Source organism: Gobio gobio (assembly GCF_949357685.1).
Source record: "Gobio gobio genome assembly, chromosome: 9".
NCBI lineage: Eukaryota > Metazoa > Chordata > Actinopteri > Cypriniformes > Gobionidae > Gobio > Gobio gobio.
Window position 1 is genome coordinate 50,506,085 of NC_137115.1, and position 16,214 is coordinate 50,522,298.

At 39.3% G+C, this 16,214-nt stretch overlaps 1 protein-coding gene across 1 annotated transcript; it reads right to left on the bottom strand.

Annotated features, from left to right (window-relative positions):
* Positions 1-1,189: 1,189 nt before the first annotated feature.
* qpctla (glutaminyl-peptide cyclotransferase-like a) lies at positions 1,190-11,988 on the bottom strand. The gene is made up of 7 exons (XM_079824848.1): positions 11,064-11,988; positions 9,288-9,434; positions 7,620-7,913; positions 7,316-7,477; positions 3,279-3,378; positions 3,076-3,192; positions 1,190-2,296 (listed from the first exon to the last, which is right to left on the bottom strand). Exons 1-7 carry the CDS (start codon positions 11,271-11,273, stop codon positions 2,151-2,153), a joined length of 1,176 nt encoding a protein of 391 aa, XP_079680974.1. The 5' UTR covers positions 11,274-11,988; the 3' UTR covers positions 1,190-2,150.
* Between the last annotated feature and the right edge of the window lie 4,226 nt (positions 11,989-16,214).

Here is a 16,214-nt window from a genome sequence, read left to right on the forward strand (position 1 = left end):
TTTGATGGGCGTCGCACTGAAGACTTGGAAGTAAACGCCCACGGCTAGGATTGGATAAGATTTGCATATTTAATGAGCTTCTGCTCCCCCTGTCAGTGACAGCGTGTGGCAAACGGCAACTGGAATTAATCGCCCAGCCCACAGCCAGGGCTCGCAAAATATCTTTATCAAACAAACACATTGATTCATCTCTCGTCCACCCGCGATTGATTGGAATTATTTTTTTTTATTAATGTTACTTGGCCCGCCTGATTGATGAATATAACCGTGAATATAACACACATATTCACGGTATAACACACATATTCACAACTCGCTCACGCGCGAGCGAGCACTCTTCCAATATCGAGTCAAGAGAGTGAACAACGCACATCAGGACAGTAATGAACCAAGAACACCACAAATAAAGTATTCTCCAGCCTTTGACGGCGTGCTAAAGTATGTTCTGTTAGACACGTACACATAATCCATAGATATCAAACAATCTGTAACAATGCAGTATCACATATAAAAACATGTTTTACTCACATTAGTGTGTTGCTTCATTCGTTCATGTAATCTCATCCTGTCTGCTAATCCAGTCTCTTGTTTACAAACGACTCCGTGGTTAAATGAACATGCGTGCAATGTCTTCCCCCACGTGAGCTGGATATTCATTAAAAACAAAGTTCATCCATGCATTCATAATATTGGAATCCGAATGCTTAAAAATCAGAATCCGAAAAGCTCATGTGGTATGTTTACTGCTTATTCGATGCTGTTAGAAATAGTGCTGCTCTTAGCTGTCATGTCAGTGGCACAAGTCGGTGGGCGGGGCTACAGAATCAGGCGTAGTTCTTCTTCTGTTGAGGCGGAGCTTCTCTACACTCAGACGGCATAGCCGGGCACATTCTGAGATCGATCGTTTGCTGGACCTGGTGTCAATAAAAGCTTTTCTTTGACTAACAAGGAAGTTTCCAGCTCTGAAACTTACAGGATATTCTTATATTACCATGACCTTTAATATATCAAAAGCTCAAGGGAAGTTGATTTCTCAATTCATGACCCCTTTAATGGTTTCTCATGCGCACACAAAAGTAAATTTTTTGCAAAGGTCCTTTTAGAGGCTGTAATACAATGCTAAGATTATCGTGAGAAGAAACCCAAAACGCTTATAATCTGCATTTTTGCATAATGAAAAAGTGCAACTCGGAATCTGAATCTGTCTTTATTGCCCAGTACACATGTACAAGGAATTTGTTGTGGTTTGCACCTTGAATTCGTTCAATTTGACAATCACTAAAGAATCACTAAACAGCTGCCATGAAAACACACTTCTTATTTATTAAATTCTTTATTTTCTATTATCGAAAACTAAATTGTGGCAATATTCTGGAAATGCAAATGTTTTTCCATACTTTTCCAGACCAAATTCCATACTTTTCCAAACTCCGTAGGAACGGTTTTCTTTTTCTGTAATCCGCTTCACTCGGACATATGCTACACTACAGGAAAAAAAAAAGATCCGTCGCTACTTCCGTTTCATTGTGACTTAAAAAAAGCACTTAACTCAGTGTAACAACAACACAATTGAAGAAACTCTGTTCCAGTGTTTCCTTAAGTTTATTACGAATATCCATCAGACCCTTCACTTGGTCTTTTGGTTGATAATGGTAACACCTTGATGACTAAAGCATGTAAAAAAAATTTGATCTCTCATGATATTCTACTCACAGATTCCTCAAAGTGTCTTGTGTACTGACCTCGTAAAGTGCACCGCCAACACAGCTTGAATGCAACAGCATATAAAATGTAGTTCATCATCGTGCAAATTATGATTAATGAACTAAAAACAGTCATTGTCATTTTTCATTCTCAGTCTTTAACCACAAAATGACGGTGTAATGGTCTCTGTAAGGATGGCATTAGGGCTCATTCAGCTGCCGTAACACGAGTGTTTGTCCTATTATAACTTATGGCTCTTTTCAGCAGAAAAATATAGGAATATTACCATTCACATTGTACCATTCTCACTCCAAATAAACACATCATTATACTGGATGTGTGTCTCTTTGGTAAGTCTGATATTATTATTAGCTCCTACATCACATTCATCTGCGCTGAACATGTGGTCATGTGAGTAAACGTCTGCTTTAAGATGATGATCATGTTTAGAGGCTCAGGTACTCAGCCACGAAGATGGCCAGGATTCTAGTAAGGTTTTCCACCGTGGGTCTGTGCATCCGCTCCTCCACATCGTCCAGTGTGTGCCAGAAAACAGGAAACGGTGTGGGGATCAAGTGCAGCACTGGGACACCTGGTTCAGGGGTACAAACAGAACAAACTAAACTCGTTTGATCCATGTTGTGTGATGAACACAAACCGTTTACTGTGAGATGAGTATCATTTTATGTACATACACTACCGTTTAAAAGTTTGGGGTCAGAAAGTTTCACCTGCTCACCAAAGGCTGCATTTATGTGATCAAAACACAGTAAAAATGGTCATATTGTCAAAATATGATTACAATAATGGTTTTGTATTTAAATAAATTGTAAAATATTATTGTAATCTGTTTCTTAAGGTTCACTTACAGTATAATGTTAATAAAGGTTTTTGCACAAAAAACAAATATATATGCAGGAAAATTAACTTTATAAAAATATTTGTATTCTGCCTTTCAGCTGATAAAAATACTTTGTTCTTTAGTCCCTTCCAGAAAACACTTACATCACAATGTAACAGTGGGCGGGGCCTATGATGCAATGATGTATGCTATTGATATCTTCGTTATATAGGCGGGCATATGCAAACATATTTGCCCATGTGACATCACAAATTCCACAACATCCAATCAAGCCGTTTTTGGAGCTTGATTAAATCAATGTTTTGTTTATTATGAGGAGGATGTTTTAAGCTCTGAAACCTGCAGGATGTTTTAATGGTACAAAGACCTCTTATATATCAAAAGATCAAGGCAAATTTGATTTCTCATGACTCCTTTAATGCATCTTAACTGAATAAAAGTATTAATTTCTTCAAAAAAGATTTTTTTTTCTTTGAACAGTAGTGTATATGGTCGGACAGTTTCCATACCTCTGTTTAAGAACGGTATGTGGTCATCCTGCACTGGGCCAAAATAAAAATCCTTCCTGAAGTAGCTCTGCTCTGATGGATGAGACGTCAGCAAGCCCTGTTTGTGGAGTCTCTTCTCTGAAAGAGAGACAGAGAGCGATGCTGACTGTAGAGGTCATGTGTTTGTAGGCAGAAACCCAATCTGGGTTGTTTTTCTCTTATACCTGCAGCGATGAGTCGGTCAAACCATCTTGCGGTGTTATCAAAGTGATTTACAATCAATGGTTCTGGGCCACCGAGCAGGTCCAGCAGGACTAACAGATCCTGCAAGGAAAAAGCATATCCACTGGGCATTAATAATATTAAAAAGATAATGAATCAATTTACCAGGGTATTTGTTTTAACATTTCCCTCCACAGGTAATATTACTATTGTACTGTAAAATTCTAATAACTGTATTATTCTTAAATACTAGGCTATCTACTTTCAGCAAAACATTTCTATACTGTTGCGCAGGGTGATTTTAAGTGTTTGCGTAGAAGCAATTGGAATAATTTAAAGGGCACTTCAGCTCTGGGAAGATGAATGTGTATTTAAACTGGGTCACTTACATAGTAGAAATATGAAATAATTTTTGAATTTGGTGCCTTTAGAGAATAAACACTACAATTAAAAACTGAATGTGTCTTTTCAATAACGTGTGAATGAGCCGAACGAAAGCCACGTCACAGACGCAGCAGGAGTCAGATCTCATTCATCACGAGAGCTGAGCTGAGCAGAGCTGAGGTAAGCGTGGCTTTCATTCACGACGCGTGTCCAGTCTGGCGCGTGTTCAGATCGCATATGGAAGCTAAAATTTCATAGGAATTCATTGAAAAATTTAAACACCGCTCCGCACCACTCCGTTATGAATGCCCGAGCCGAGCGGCTGTGCGCATTTACATTCTGTGAGTGAGATCCCTCCCCTATGGGCAGGTTGAAAACATGCAGAACTAGCTCATTCTACTGGCTGTAGTCTGTAGACTCTGGCCAAAAAATCCTGCGATGACGCAAAATTACGATATTTGCGTCATCTGAGGATTTTTTTCAGAAATAAAATGCATAATTCTCTCGTCTCAGGGGGGCATGAGGGGGGAAAGTACCATAATTTGAATATACTACCAGGTTTCTACTGATACAAAGCTTAATGATAAATCACTGAAGTAACCCTTTAATTTGTCATATATGTATGAAAACTATTTATATTTTCTGTAGCTGATGTATCCAATCTATACTGAATGATGTTTTAAATTTTATGAGCATGTCTTTAAATATAAAAAGGGTGTTAAAAAGTACTAAATTTGATGATACCCTGAACTAGGGGTGTAACGGTTCACAAAACTGACGGTTCGGTACGTACCTCGGTTTTGAAGTCACGGTTCGGTACGAGTTCGGTACAGCAGTTTTACAAAATTGCTTTTTATTTATGTTTATTAAACAGTGGTTTACTAGGGGGAAAAAAGTGTCTGTAGGCTACTTAAATTAATTAAATTATAACTAAACGTTTATTGGAAATATTGCTGTAAACTATAGAGGGAGCCCTTACTTGCACATATATTACTTAAAATATTAAAGGTTAACAACAGAGCCCAAACTATTAGCCTAAATTCAGTTGCTATTTATTTTTAGGTATAATAATCAACACTCAAATAACATAGTACGCAAACATGCTCTACAACTCCTAAATCTAATTATACATTTTTTTTTTTCTCCAATTCGTTGTTGAAGTATAATCATTTATAGCCTACACAGTGTCTGTCATTTTCATGACAGGTTTATTTAAACATAAATTAAATAATCAAGACATCCCTAACAGGTTTCGTAGAATACAATGAATATATAGGCCAATATAGAGCATATATTTAGTGAAAGAGTTGATTTCTCTAGTGAATAAAATTCTGTGAACACTGAATGACTGCCTGAGGTAAACTTGATGATACATGACATTGTTTAGTTTACAAGCAGTTATTGAGGTCTTTCCGCCATTGAAACACTGATTGAACGATTACACCACATATGTTACATGACAGAAAGTTTGCGCGGCCGCTTGAACTGTGATCAGTCACGCCACATTAAAGTGTCAAAACGGCAATTTATCGTTTGAATTTCATTTCAAAATGGACTGCATACTTAATATGTTTATGTGGGAACTCGGATTGAAGTGTTTTCGGTGCTTAAAACAAGCCGACTGTTAAAGGTCCCGTTCTTCGTGTTTTTTTGAAGCTTTGATTGTGTTTACAGTGTGCAATATAACATGTCTTCATGTTTCGCGTGTAAAAAAACACAGTATTTTTCACACAATTTACTTATCTGTATACCGCTGTTCTCACCGTCCTAAAAACGGCTGGTGATTTCCTTGTGCTATGAAGTCCCTCCTTCAGAAATACGTAACGAGTTCTGATTGTGCAAGCGGTTCCTGTGCTGTGATTCGACCACAGCTTAGCACACGTGAAAGCGGTTCCTGTGTTGTAATTTGACAGCAGCTTAGCGCACGTTGGAAAGGTCACGCCTCTTAACGGGGAGATGTATGCGTTCAATAATCTCTACAGCGTCCCTGGGAAAGCCAAACAAAGGTGATTTGACTCCTGGATGAAAATAACAGCGTCTCGATGACATGGCGATAAACACACTCAACGCAACAGTTCCTTTTCTCCACGCGACCGTCCGCTTCTCCACGTGGGACAGCAACAAGACCGCGCCCCCTTTTTCGCGTTTCTTTGTGGGCGGAGGTTAGTCTGTTCTACTGCTCTACTGACGTAATTAAAGAAGGAAGTACCAGGATGTAGTCCAAGCCAGCCGTTCGCTGTAGGCTTTGAAAGGGAACTTCTGTTAAATAAAATATCTCGCTTGGCATTGAACTTTGAGCTTTATAATTTTACAGGTATTATTTATGCTCTAACAGCAATATTACACACTAACTAAAGTTTGAACAATGGAATCGCGAAGAAGGGGACCTTTAAAGATTGCATTCGTAAACGCGTGCACCGAACCGAAAGCCCTGTACCGAAACGGTTCGGTACGAATACGTGTACCGTTACACCCCTACCCTCAACTAAAAACCTCTCATCCGTTAATATTCTTTACCCAGGGTTCCCACTCTTTCATGAACACCAGATTCAAGGACTTTCAAGGACTTTTTAAAGCACCTTTTATTTTAAATCAAGCACAATAAATACGATAAAGGTGGGTGTGTTACTGCCAATAAATTAAACACCTACTGTACCTGTGTCTATCATTACTGCAGTAACGCTGAGGCATATACTGACAACTACAATAAAAATGTCCAAATTTTACAAAATCTAATGAGGAAAGAGGCTGGTGTACAAGAGCGTTCTTTTTTTATAAATCATTACTTAATTAAAACATCAAAATATAGAGATAATATTGTATACATGAATTTTCCAATTAAATGAAAATATATGGACAAGTTAATTGTTAGGCATTCAAAATATGCAAAAATATTTATTAAATCACCTGTACATGTACCTTTTTAAAAAATAAAGGCTTTTAAGACCTGCACATATTTAACAGATATAATTGCTGCCGTAATAACGGCCCATTTCAAATGTTTATGTGCTTTTCTTCTTTTTATTTTTTGAGCGGTGATGAAATATATTGCTCTTGTAAATACTTGCCAGCATTTCAGTAATAAAAGCCTAGATCTTTAAAATGCATGCAAATTACAGCGAAGCGCAACTGTACGGTGCTCTGCAGGGGTCAAAAAGGATATAAACTTGATCTTGAAAACTCAGATATGTGGATACAGATGGCAATAAAATAACAACACGTCCTTGGTGTTTCTCTAAAAACAGTAGGGCGGCAATAAAATCACAGACTAGCCCCTGACAATGATGAAAATACCTTACGACCCCACGAGAAACAATGACCATCCGAATAGGGCTTTTTACAGTAGATGGCGCTTATGGAACAGCAGAAATATATTGAAATAGCTTCCTCCCGTAATGCTGTTTTGTTCTGGCTTTGGCAGCGCATGAAGGCCAGTTTTTGTAATAGCAACATGCTACTCAATGCAGTTCATGCTTAATTCAAGCACTTTCAAGGACCTGTATTTGTTTTCAAGTACTTTCCAGGCCTTGAATCCATGTGTCTGAAATTCAAGAACTTTCAAGTACTTTCAAGAAGCGTGGGAACCCTGTTTACCATTGATCATACAGCAATATACATATAAAAGTTAGGCTGATCCCGGCACACACATCCTCACCACTGCCTGGAGTAGAGTGGTTTTGGTGGCTCCAGAAGGGTGTGGGGTACGGGCCATGAGTTCAGCCAGATGACGAGAACCGTACAGAGAGTCCGTGTCCGTCCATTCCTCAAACGCCTCCTCTCCATCAAAAAACACCAACTGCAACGACACCACAGACCTCTGGAGAGAAGCGGAGACAGAGAGAATGCAGGTGTGAATCTACGGCAGACAAACACCATCTCATTGATGGACAATTCAATTCGTCTGAGTAGGGCTTTAGAAAATGTCTAGAAGAACTCTTTTCCTCATGATTGCGATATACCTGGTGTTTGAGGGATTTAAGCTGTGTGTCCAGAGCAGCAGCCAGCTCCAAGATCATGGCACAGGGAACGGCTGAATCACTGGCACCCACAAACACCCGCCTGGGGTTTTTAGGGTCCGTGGGCAAGATCTTTGAGTCATGGTGGCACGCTAAGAGCAGCCTGCGAGGAGCCGACGGGTCCAGCACTGCTAGCACATTGGTGAAGGTCACATCACCCTTCGGGGTGGGTGAAACGAAGGAGTTCTCCTCCAGCGTCCATCCTGCCGACAGTGAACCCAGCTGGGACAAGATATGCTGTAGATGAAAGAGGCGAGAGAACTTTAGAAAACTTCACTGCATGCTTATCAGCAGAAGATACTCCAACTTTTTGGGACTTTAGCTTATTCACCGTATCCCCCAGAGTTAGATAAGTCCATACATATCATTATCATCTCCATGTGTGCCATAACTCTGTCTGACGCACCACCGCTAGCCTAGCTTAGCACAAAGACTGGAGGTAAACGGCTCCAGCTAGCCTACTGCTCAATAAGTGACAAAATAACACCAACATTTTCCTATTTACATGTTGTGATGTGTATAGTTACATCGTGTACTAAGACCGACGGAAAATGAAGAGTTGTGATTTTCTAGACCGATATGGTTAGGAACTACACTCTCATTCCTGCGTAATAATCAAGGAACTTTAAGCCGTACCATGAGCGCCTGAAAATAGTCCCTTGGAAAATAGTTGCTTGATTATTACGCAGGAATGAGAGAATAGTTCCTAACCATATCGGTCTAGAAAATCACAACTCTTCATTTTCCGTCGGTCTTATGCCGCGTTCCAGGCAACCCGTAACCCGTGTTTTTCCAACCTTCTACCTGTGAAAGTGCACTGGAACGGCAGCCAAACCCGTGACTTCCCACCCGTGAACTCGTACTAGATCGATGTACTCCCAGTTACGAATTTTGACGTCACATAGCCCGCGGAGCAACAATGGCAGCCCCCTACGGATGCAGTGTTTATGAAACAAATATACAAATAACGTTAAATAAAAGGTAAAACAGCTTTTCTTGCCGTCTGCGCCGTTTTTCTCCTCCGTTTCCCTCAAATAAGCAAGGAGTAAGCACCTTTGGCGATAGAAATGATTGTAAATGAGCCTAAGCCCCGTACGGTCCGCCATGCTTTGTTTACATCTAACTACCACACAATTCCTTGCGCTCAGGCAGTTTGCCGTGACTTTGCCTGGAACACTACAAAGTCATGAGTCGTGGTTTGAAGTTGTAATTTACGGGCTCAAAAACCTGCCTGGAACGCAGCATTAGTACACAATGTAACTATACACATCACAAAATGTAAATAGGAAAATGTTTGCGTTATTTTGTCACTTATTGAGCGGTAGGCTAGCTGGAGCCATTTACCTCCAGTCTTTGTGCTAAGCTAGGCTAGTGGTGGGAGCGTCAGACAGAGTTATGGCACACACAGAGATGAGAATGATATGTATGGACTTCTCTAACTCTGGGGGATACAGTCCCCCAGTCCCAAAAAGTCGGCGTGTTCCTTTAAGAAGAAAGCATTGATTTAACTGGCTACATATAAGCTTGAGAAATCAGCAATTATATCATGAAATACAACCAACAGGAAAGGAAACAATGTATATTGTCACTTTGTTCAAGCTGTGGCATTACCTGTCGTATGGTCTGACTTCCTGCCGTCCCAGGCACTCGTTCAATTAGGAGGGGCCGCAGGTGAGTCTCCCAGAGCCGATGCCCATCCACCTGAGCTGCAAACTTCTTCACTTGTGCCACAGAGTATTTACTTGGCTTATGGGAAAGCTGTCGAAAGAATAAGGTAGAGATGGACATATGACTTGGGTTTAAAGGATGTCCAATCACCTTCCTGTAGAATTGTTGTCTGGCTATCACCAGACCAAGCTCAATTTAGATTGAACATTAAGGCCTGTTCACACCGGGACGATTTTCGCGCGCGTTTATCGCCGACGATTAACGCCTCGTGACTAAACAATGGGCGCCAATGTGAGTGTTCACAACGACGCGTAAAACGCCAGGCGTAAAAGCGTCATTTTTTAAAAAACGCCTCGGGTTCGTTTTTTTATTTTGACGCGGCACGTTAAAAACTGGCCGACCAATGAGATCAGCGCTTTTGTTCACGTGCCTGGAGCTGCTGAAGTGACAGTAAAACACGACTGGGTGGCGCTCAAGCACAAAATCGGTCTTGTCGAGCACACATTGATACGAAGAAGAAGTAGTAAGTAGACAAAGAAGAAGATGGGCTGCTAATGCTGCTTGCCAGTTAGCAAAAAGTGTGTGAATGGTTTTGGCCATAGACATAATATATCTGTGGTTTTGGCAAGCACGTAAATACTGTCTCTCCTCTTCTTTTTCTGTGTGAGAAGCGAGTGTCAGAAGCGTAAAGTGCCGCAGCACCACCTTGTGTACCGGGAGCGCATCTACTGAATGTGCACGTTCACTCTGCGCATCGCCAGTGGAAATCGCTTGGGTGTGAACACTCAAGACGCGCCGAAAAACGTCACGAAAAACGCTGGCGATAAGCGCGTGCGATATTCGTCCCGGTGTGTACAGGCCTTTAGTCTGGCGAGTCTGCTCTGTATTTTCTACTGCACAAGAGGCGTGATCAACGAGCATAATTCAAATGACCCTGTATGCAATTGGATATATATATATTACATAAACAATATTATTACATATATACATATTATATAAATATATACATACATAACTATAATAGTTTTTAATATTGTGTATTATCTTTTTTTATATATGTATTTACACTCAAACAAACATTGCAAGCCTTTTTTTCCCTCAAGATTTATGCATTTCAATTAATAGTAAAATTCCATCAAACTGAATTGAATAATCCTTACATGTTATTACTATTATGAATTAAGAATTTTAAATGAGTTAAAAAAACAAGCTTAATAAAACATTTTGTATAAATCTTAATGGAATGGACCCTTTATTTTATGTGATTCGCATTCATTATATTATATATATATATATATATATATATATATATATATATATATATATATATATATATATATATATATATATATATATATGAAAATATTTTAAGTTTAAGATTTTTAATCAATTTAAAATTCGTAATTCATAATATTATTAATATGTAATGATTATTCCATTCAATTTAATGGAATTTTACTATAAAATAAAATGCATAAATTAAAAAAAATTCTGTACAAGCTCATACCTGTACATCATAAGCATTGTAGTTAAAATGTGTTTTGTGCGTTACCCCAGCCTTTGCTATTATTTGTTCATAGTTTTAGTTAATCATGAGGGTCCAATTGCATAACTCAGGAGCAAATAATGACAGAGTTTTCATTTTTGGGTGAACTATCCCTTAAAGTAAGACGGAATGGGTTGGATAAATTAAAATGCATTGCCTCAGTGTCCACTCACCCTGTCCCTGATGAGATGTGCATCATGAGGCTGTGCTGAGTCGCTGGACTCCGCAGACAAATACAGCGCCAGAACCATCGCCAGCGCGAGCGCGCCGCACAGGCACAGCAGCAGCACGCGCACGCGCCTCGCTCTCAGCGGGTCGCATCTGGCCAGCGCGTGCCCGTTATTGGCGTGCAGAGCTTTGGACCTTCGTCCGGTTCTTGACATTTTGACGTGGCGTTGACCGCTGCTGACTCCCAGCTAGAGATGCTCGAGGCGTGTCCCGCACTGCCCGCGCGCCAAAGGACACGTCAGCACTTCCAACGGCCAACTTTGTCCGTTAAACGCTACGGTCACCGCGCCGCGCGCGCCGATGCGTTACAAAACACTAATCTCTATGACATTCTAGACCGAGTTAATGTTTCACAGAAGTGTTTTCTAAACGGGTAACTACTCTCTTGAATCGCCTTGTAAACATGAACCAGAGATGACCTTTACTCTACTAGAATTAACTTACTTTGACCGTTAATAACGTAACATTTCACCTGACAAAGCGGGTTTACCTCGTAAATTAATTTAAATATTGCCAGTAACTTCCTTAATAGCTCTGCACCCCAAGGAGCACAAATGCGTAAAGTACATCCTTCCGTCTAAGATGCGTCTATTAATAATAATCTGCACTCACTGACTGAAGAATCTCTGTCAACACTTGAGCTGGACTTCAGAAAGTCAGTCACCGCCTAATATCTGCAGCTTTACTCCCCCAATCACTGCTGATGATGGAACTGAAGTCGCTGGATGTTTGAAATCTTATGCTTGGCGAACTGACTGACAATAGAAGGCTTGTCCTTTTCTGTCTTCTTCTTTTCTGCGGGCTTTGATGGGTGTATAGAGTCTGCTGCAGCTTCTGTTGACTGCGCTTCCGCTATGGTGATGTCAGGCTGGCAGAGGTGACACGTCATCTTAAAGGGACAGGCGACAAATACCAGCCGCAATGTTGACATGCAGCGTTCATGTCGGAATGATCATTTTTACATTTTGATCGTTAGTTCAGGTGTTGTGCCGAATTTCGACCCCATGCCAAAGTAGGGGAGAGCGGGGCACAACCTAACGCTTTTTGACTTTCTCAGTTTGTGAAAATCCATTAGGGGTTCAGAGTATTTATTGTTTCCCACATTAATTGCACACGTCTAGTACAATTATGTGGTTTTGTTTCATTAATACAGTGTATACTTTTTTCTTGATTTACCCTGAAAGAATGGAAGTGAAATGTGACAACATGCCCCATAGGTGGGGTACATTGTAACATGACCAAATAACAGCTTAAAATGTCATCTGGTATAATAAAAAAAAATATACAAGACAAACTAAAATATTTTGTCAACAAAATACAATTATTAACTTTTTAAAATAAAATAATGGCATTTTTTAATCATTAAAAATATAAGCATTTTTGAGTTTGACTACAAACACATCGCTAAATACAGCTATACAGCATAGTTCAAAACAATAATAATTAATAATTTCTGAACATTAACTCAGACATTATTCACCCTTTTCTTATGTTTTTTCAAAAGAATTAATAAAAGTATAGAATATAATGGCATATTTCTAATAGGAACCACGACTCGTGTCTTCTGCTGTTAGATCAGCATTAAAGAACCATCTCAACTGTTAAATAACAGATATAAGATTACAATAATATTGGATTTGTCTTATTTTAAATAAACACAAAAAACAGAGATGAAAACTAAACTTAATTAGGAATTTTACTTTTGCTATGGTTAAATACATGTTCAGTAATCTCTTCCAGAGATTTTTTAATTTTGCCGCTATTTTTTCTCTAAATAATGTTGATATGGCAACTAGTAAATACAATAAGTTTCGTCATTCTGGCATGTGTGGAAAGGGTTAAAACATGCGCGTTACAATTAACCCCGCTTTAGGCTGTGCCCCGCGCTCCCCTACTACTATTCTGACTTTATATCTCACAATTCTGACTTTATATCTTGCAATTGTGAGAGAAAATGTCAGAATTGTGAGACGTAAACTCGCAACTGTGAGAGAAAAAGTCGTAATTATCTTTTAAAGGGGTGGTTACATGCGATTTCACTTTTTTAACTTTAGTTAGTGTGTAATGTTGCTGCTTGAGCATAAACAGTATCTGCAAAGTTACAGCGCTGAAAGTTCAATGCAAATGGAGATATTGTCTTTTAACGTTATGGCAGTTTATTGCTTACAAAAACGGCCGGTTTGGACTACAACAAGCTTCTTCCCGGGTTGGTGACATCATAAACCCTTGCTATTAACGTAAACACTACCCCCGCGAACACGCAACAAAGTGGGCGAGGCCAAGTCGCACGAAAGAGAGAGAGCTGTTGCAGAACTACAAACTACATTTGGCCATCCAACCAATCTGAGGCCTAGTCCACACGTACACGGGTATTTTTATAACCGGAGTTTTTCCTCCTCCGTTTTAAAAAACAATCGCGTCCACACAAGCACAGTTTAAAAAAAATCTCCGTCCACATGAAAACGCAAAACCGCGCTATGATTGGCTGCTTGATTTCCACATGGGTCCCATCCACGGCACCGATGCACTGAGGGATGCCATGGGCTCAGTGAAACCCTTCTACAAGTTTACTTTGGAATCAGTGACACTGACAGGTAACTGTAGGGGCAGGGCTCAAGTGGACTGAAGCTTCACACACTTGCCTTACTATGTTGTATTTTTGTATTCTGGCGCCTCTGTTCTGCAATACAATGAGATAACTGCGCATGTATCTGTATGTAATAAGCGCTGTTAGCAGAGTTATTAAAAGTTACGTCTGCCATTGCATAGACTCCACTCATGTATAAACAAAAGCGATAACGGCGCACAGTCTGATGTCAAACAAAGGAGAGAACGGCGCACATTTCGACTTAAGCCGAAATCTCCGGTTTCACCGTCTACACGACAACGCTGTAACCGGAGTTTCAAAAAAACTTCACCCTGGCCGGAGTTTTCAAAAAAGTCCGGTTTCAGTAACCGGATACTGCGTTTGCGTGTGGACGAACAGCCAAACCGCGTAGAAAAAGCTGCGGTTTTGAAAATACCCGTGTTCGTGTGGACAGGGCCTAAGACCATTGTGTTTTTCTGAGCATAATGGGCTTCACAGAAGCAGGAAGCAAACGAGCCGTTCAAAGGACGGTGGAGACAGCGGTGTGGAATAAAGGTCAAATATAAGAAAAATATTGTGTTTAAAAAAAAAAAAAGTATTGACATGTTATACTGCGCCCCATAAACACAACCAAGCCTAGAAAAAAATCACGGAAGCACCCCTTTAAAAAGTTTTATTCTGTTGCGGAAACAAGGAAACATATGTGATAGGAAAAGTGAGTTCAAACTCGGGTCAATTTGCGTCTCAACTTTCTGCCACGCGCCTTACTCCTACACTACTATTGATAATCCCTCTAGGGTGACCATATTTTGATTACCGAAAACCAGGACACTGGGCCGGCAATGAGATACTCAAAGGATACTCGAAGTTTACTCAAAGATTCCTTATTAATTTCAATACATTTAAAGTATGCCCCCTCTGTATGGATAGAACATTGTTATATTAGGGCCAGGACAGGACTTGAAAACAGGACGTTTGGTCACCCTAGATCAGGGGTTTTTAAACTGGGGTCCGGGGACCCCCAGGGGTCCTCCAGAAGGTTCTAAGGGATCCCCAGAAATTTCAGACAATAAAAAAGCAAAAGTTGTTAAAGTCTAACAAACATTGTAACTGTTTCATATCTAAATGTGTCTTGCTATATACATACTTTCCAGAATTTTTAAATATTATGGATATTTTTCCTACACACACCCATCGATTCACTTCAGAAGGCCTTTATTAACCCCCGGAGCCGTGTGGGGCACTAAAAGGATGGATGGATGCACAAATTTTGGGCAGCTATTCACTGCCATTATAAAGCTTGGGAGAGCCAGGATATTTTTTTTTTATAACTCTGATTGTAGGCCTATTCGTCTGAAAGTTAGTGAAATGTCATATACACCTAAGATTATGGGATAATTTTCATTTTTGGGTGAACTATCCCTTTAAATATAGCCAATTTAAGTTTTGAAACAATATGTTTATAATGCCATACTTAGGCTACTATTTATCTAACAGTTTTTAATGTTTTTTCCATACATAAAAAATATATAAATTGATTTTAGGAAGGGAGCCCATCATCAAAGGTTCATCATATTGGGGGTCTTTGGCATCATAAAGTTTGAAAACCCCTGCCCTAGATCAGGGGTGTCCAAACTTTCTTAAAAGGGGGCCAGAATCAATGTTGTGGACACACCTGGGGGCCGACTCCTTTTCTATATATATATATATATTACATGTTTTGTTTCTTGGAAACATGACAGATTTGACAAAAGCTTGAGCCGACAGTAGAAGTAGCTTGAGATTGGACACAGATGTAAATTTAACACAACAATATCTGTAAAACTTTCAACAGCCTCGTTTTTAAAGGGTTACAGTTTAAACTCTATTCTTACTTAAATTAATGAGTACTCAACTTAGATCACCTCAGGTAAAACACTGCAAAAAATGCTTTTCTTACTTAGTATTTTTCCATTCCAAATATCTAACATTCTACTAGATAAGTAAAATGACATATAATGGGGGATCAAAATGAAGTGAGTTTTTGCTTAAAACAAGCTAAATTATCTGCCAATGGGGTAAGAAAAATAATATTGTTTCTGTTTGGGACGGAAACAAGGAACAAGATTGCAGAGAATTGGCATCTCACCCCATTGGCAGATAATATAGCTTGTTTTAAGCAAAAACTCACTTCATTTTAATTTTATTTTCCAGAAAACAAGAAAAAATGTCATGTCATTTTACTTATCTAGTAAATGCATCTTGATTTAACCCTCATATGTCCTTAGTTTCCTGTTTACACTCAGTGCATTTGGGGTCAATATGACCCCAAAATTTAAAGAATGATTGTAAAAAAAAAGTACATTTTTAATAATACATATAATATATTATTTTTTTTGTTTACTTCTCATCTATACAGTAATGCTGTGTTTTTGGATATACAAAGTACTTTTGTACCTATTTACCACACAATTCCTCAACTATACCATTAGCTTGCATGTGAAATATTACATTTTTATGAAAAAAATAC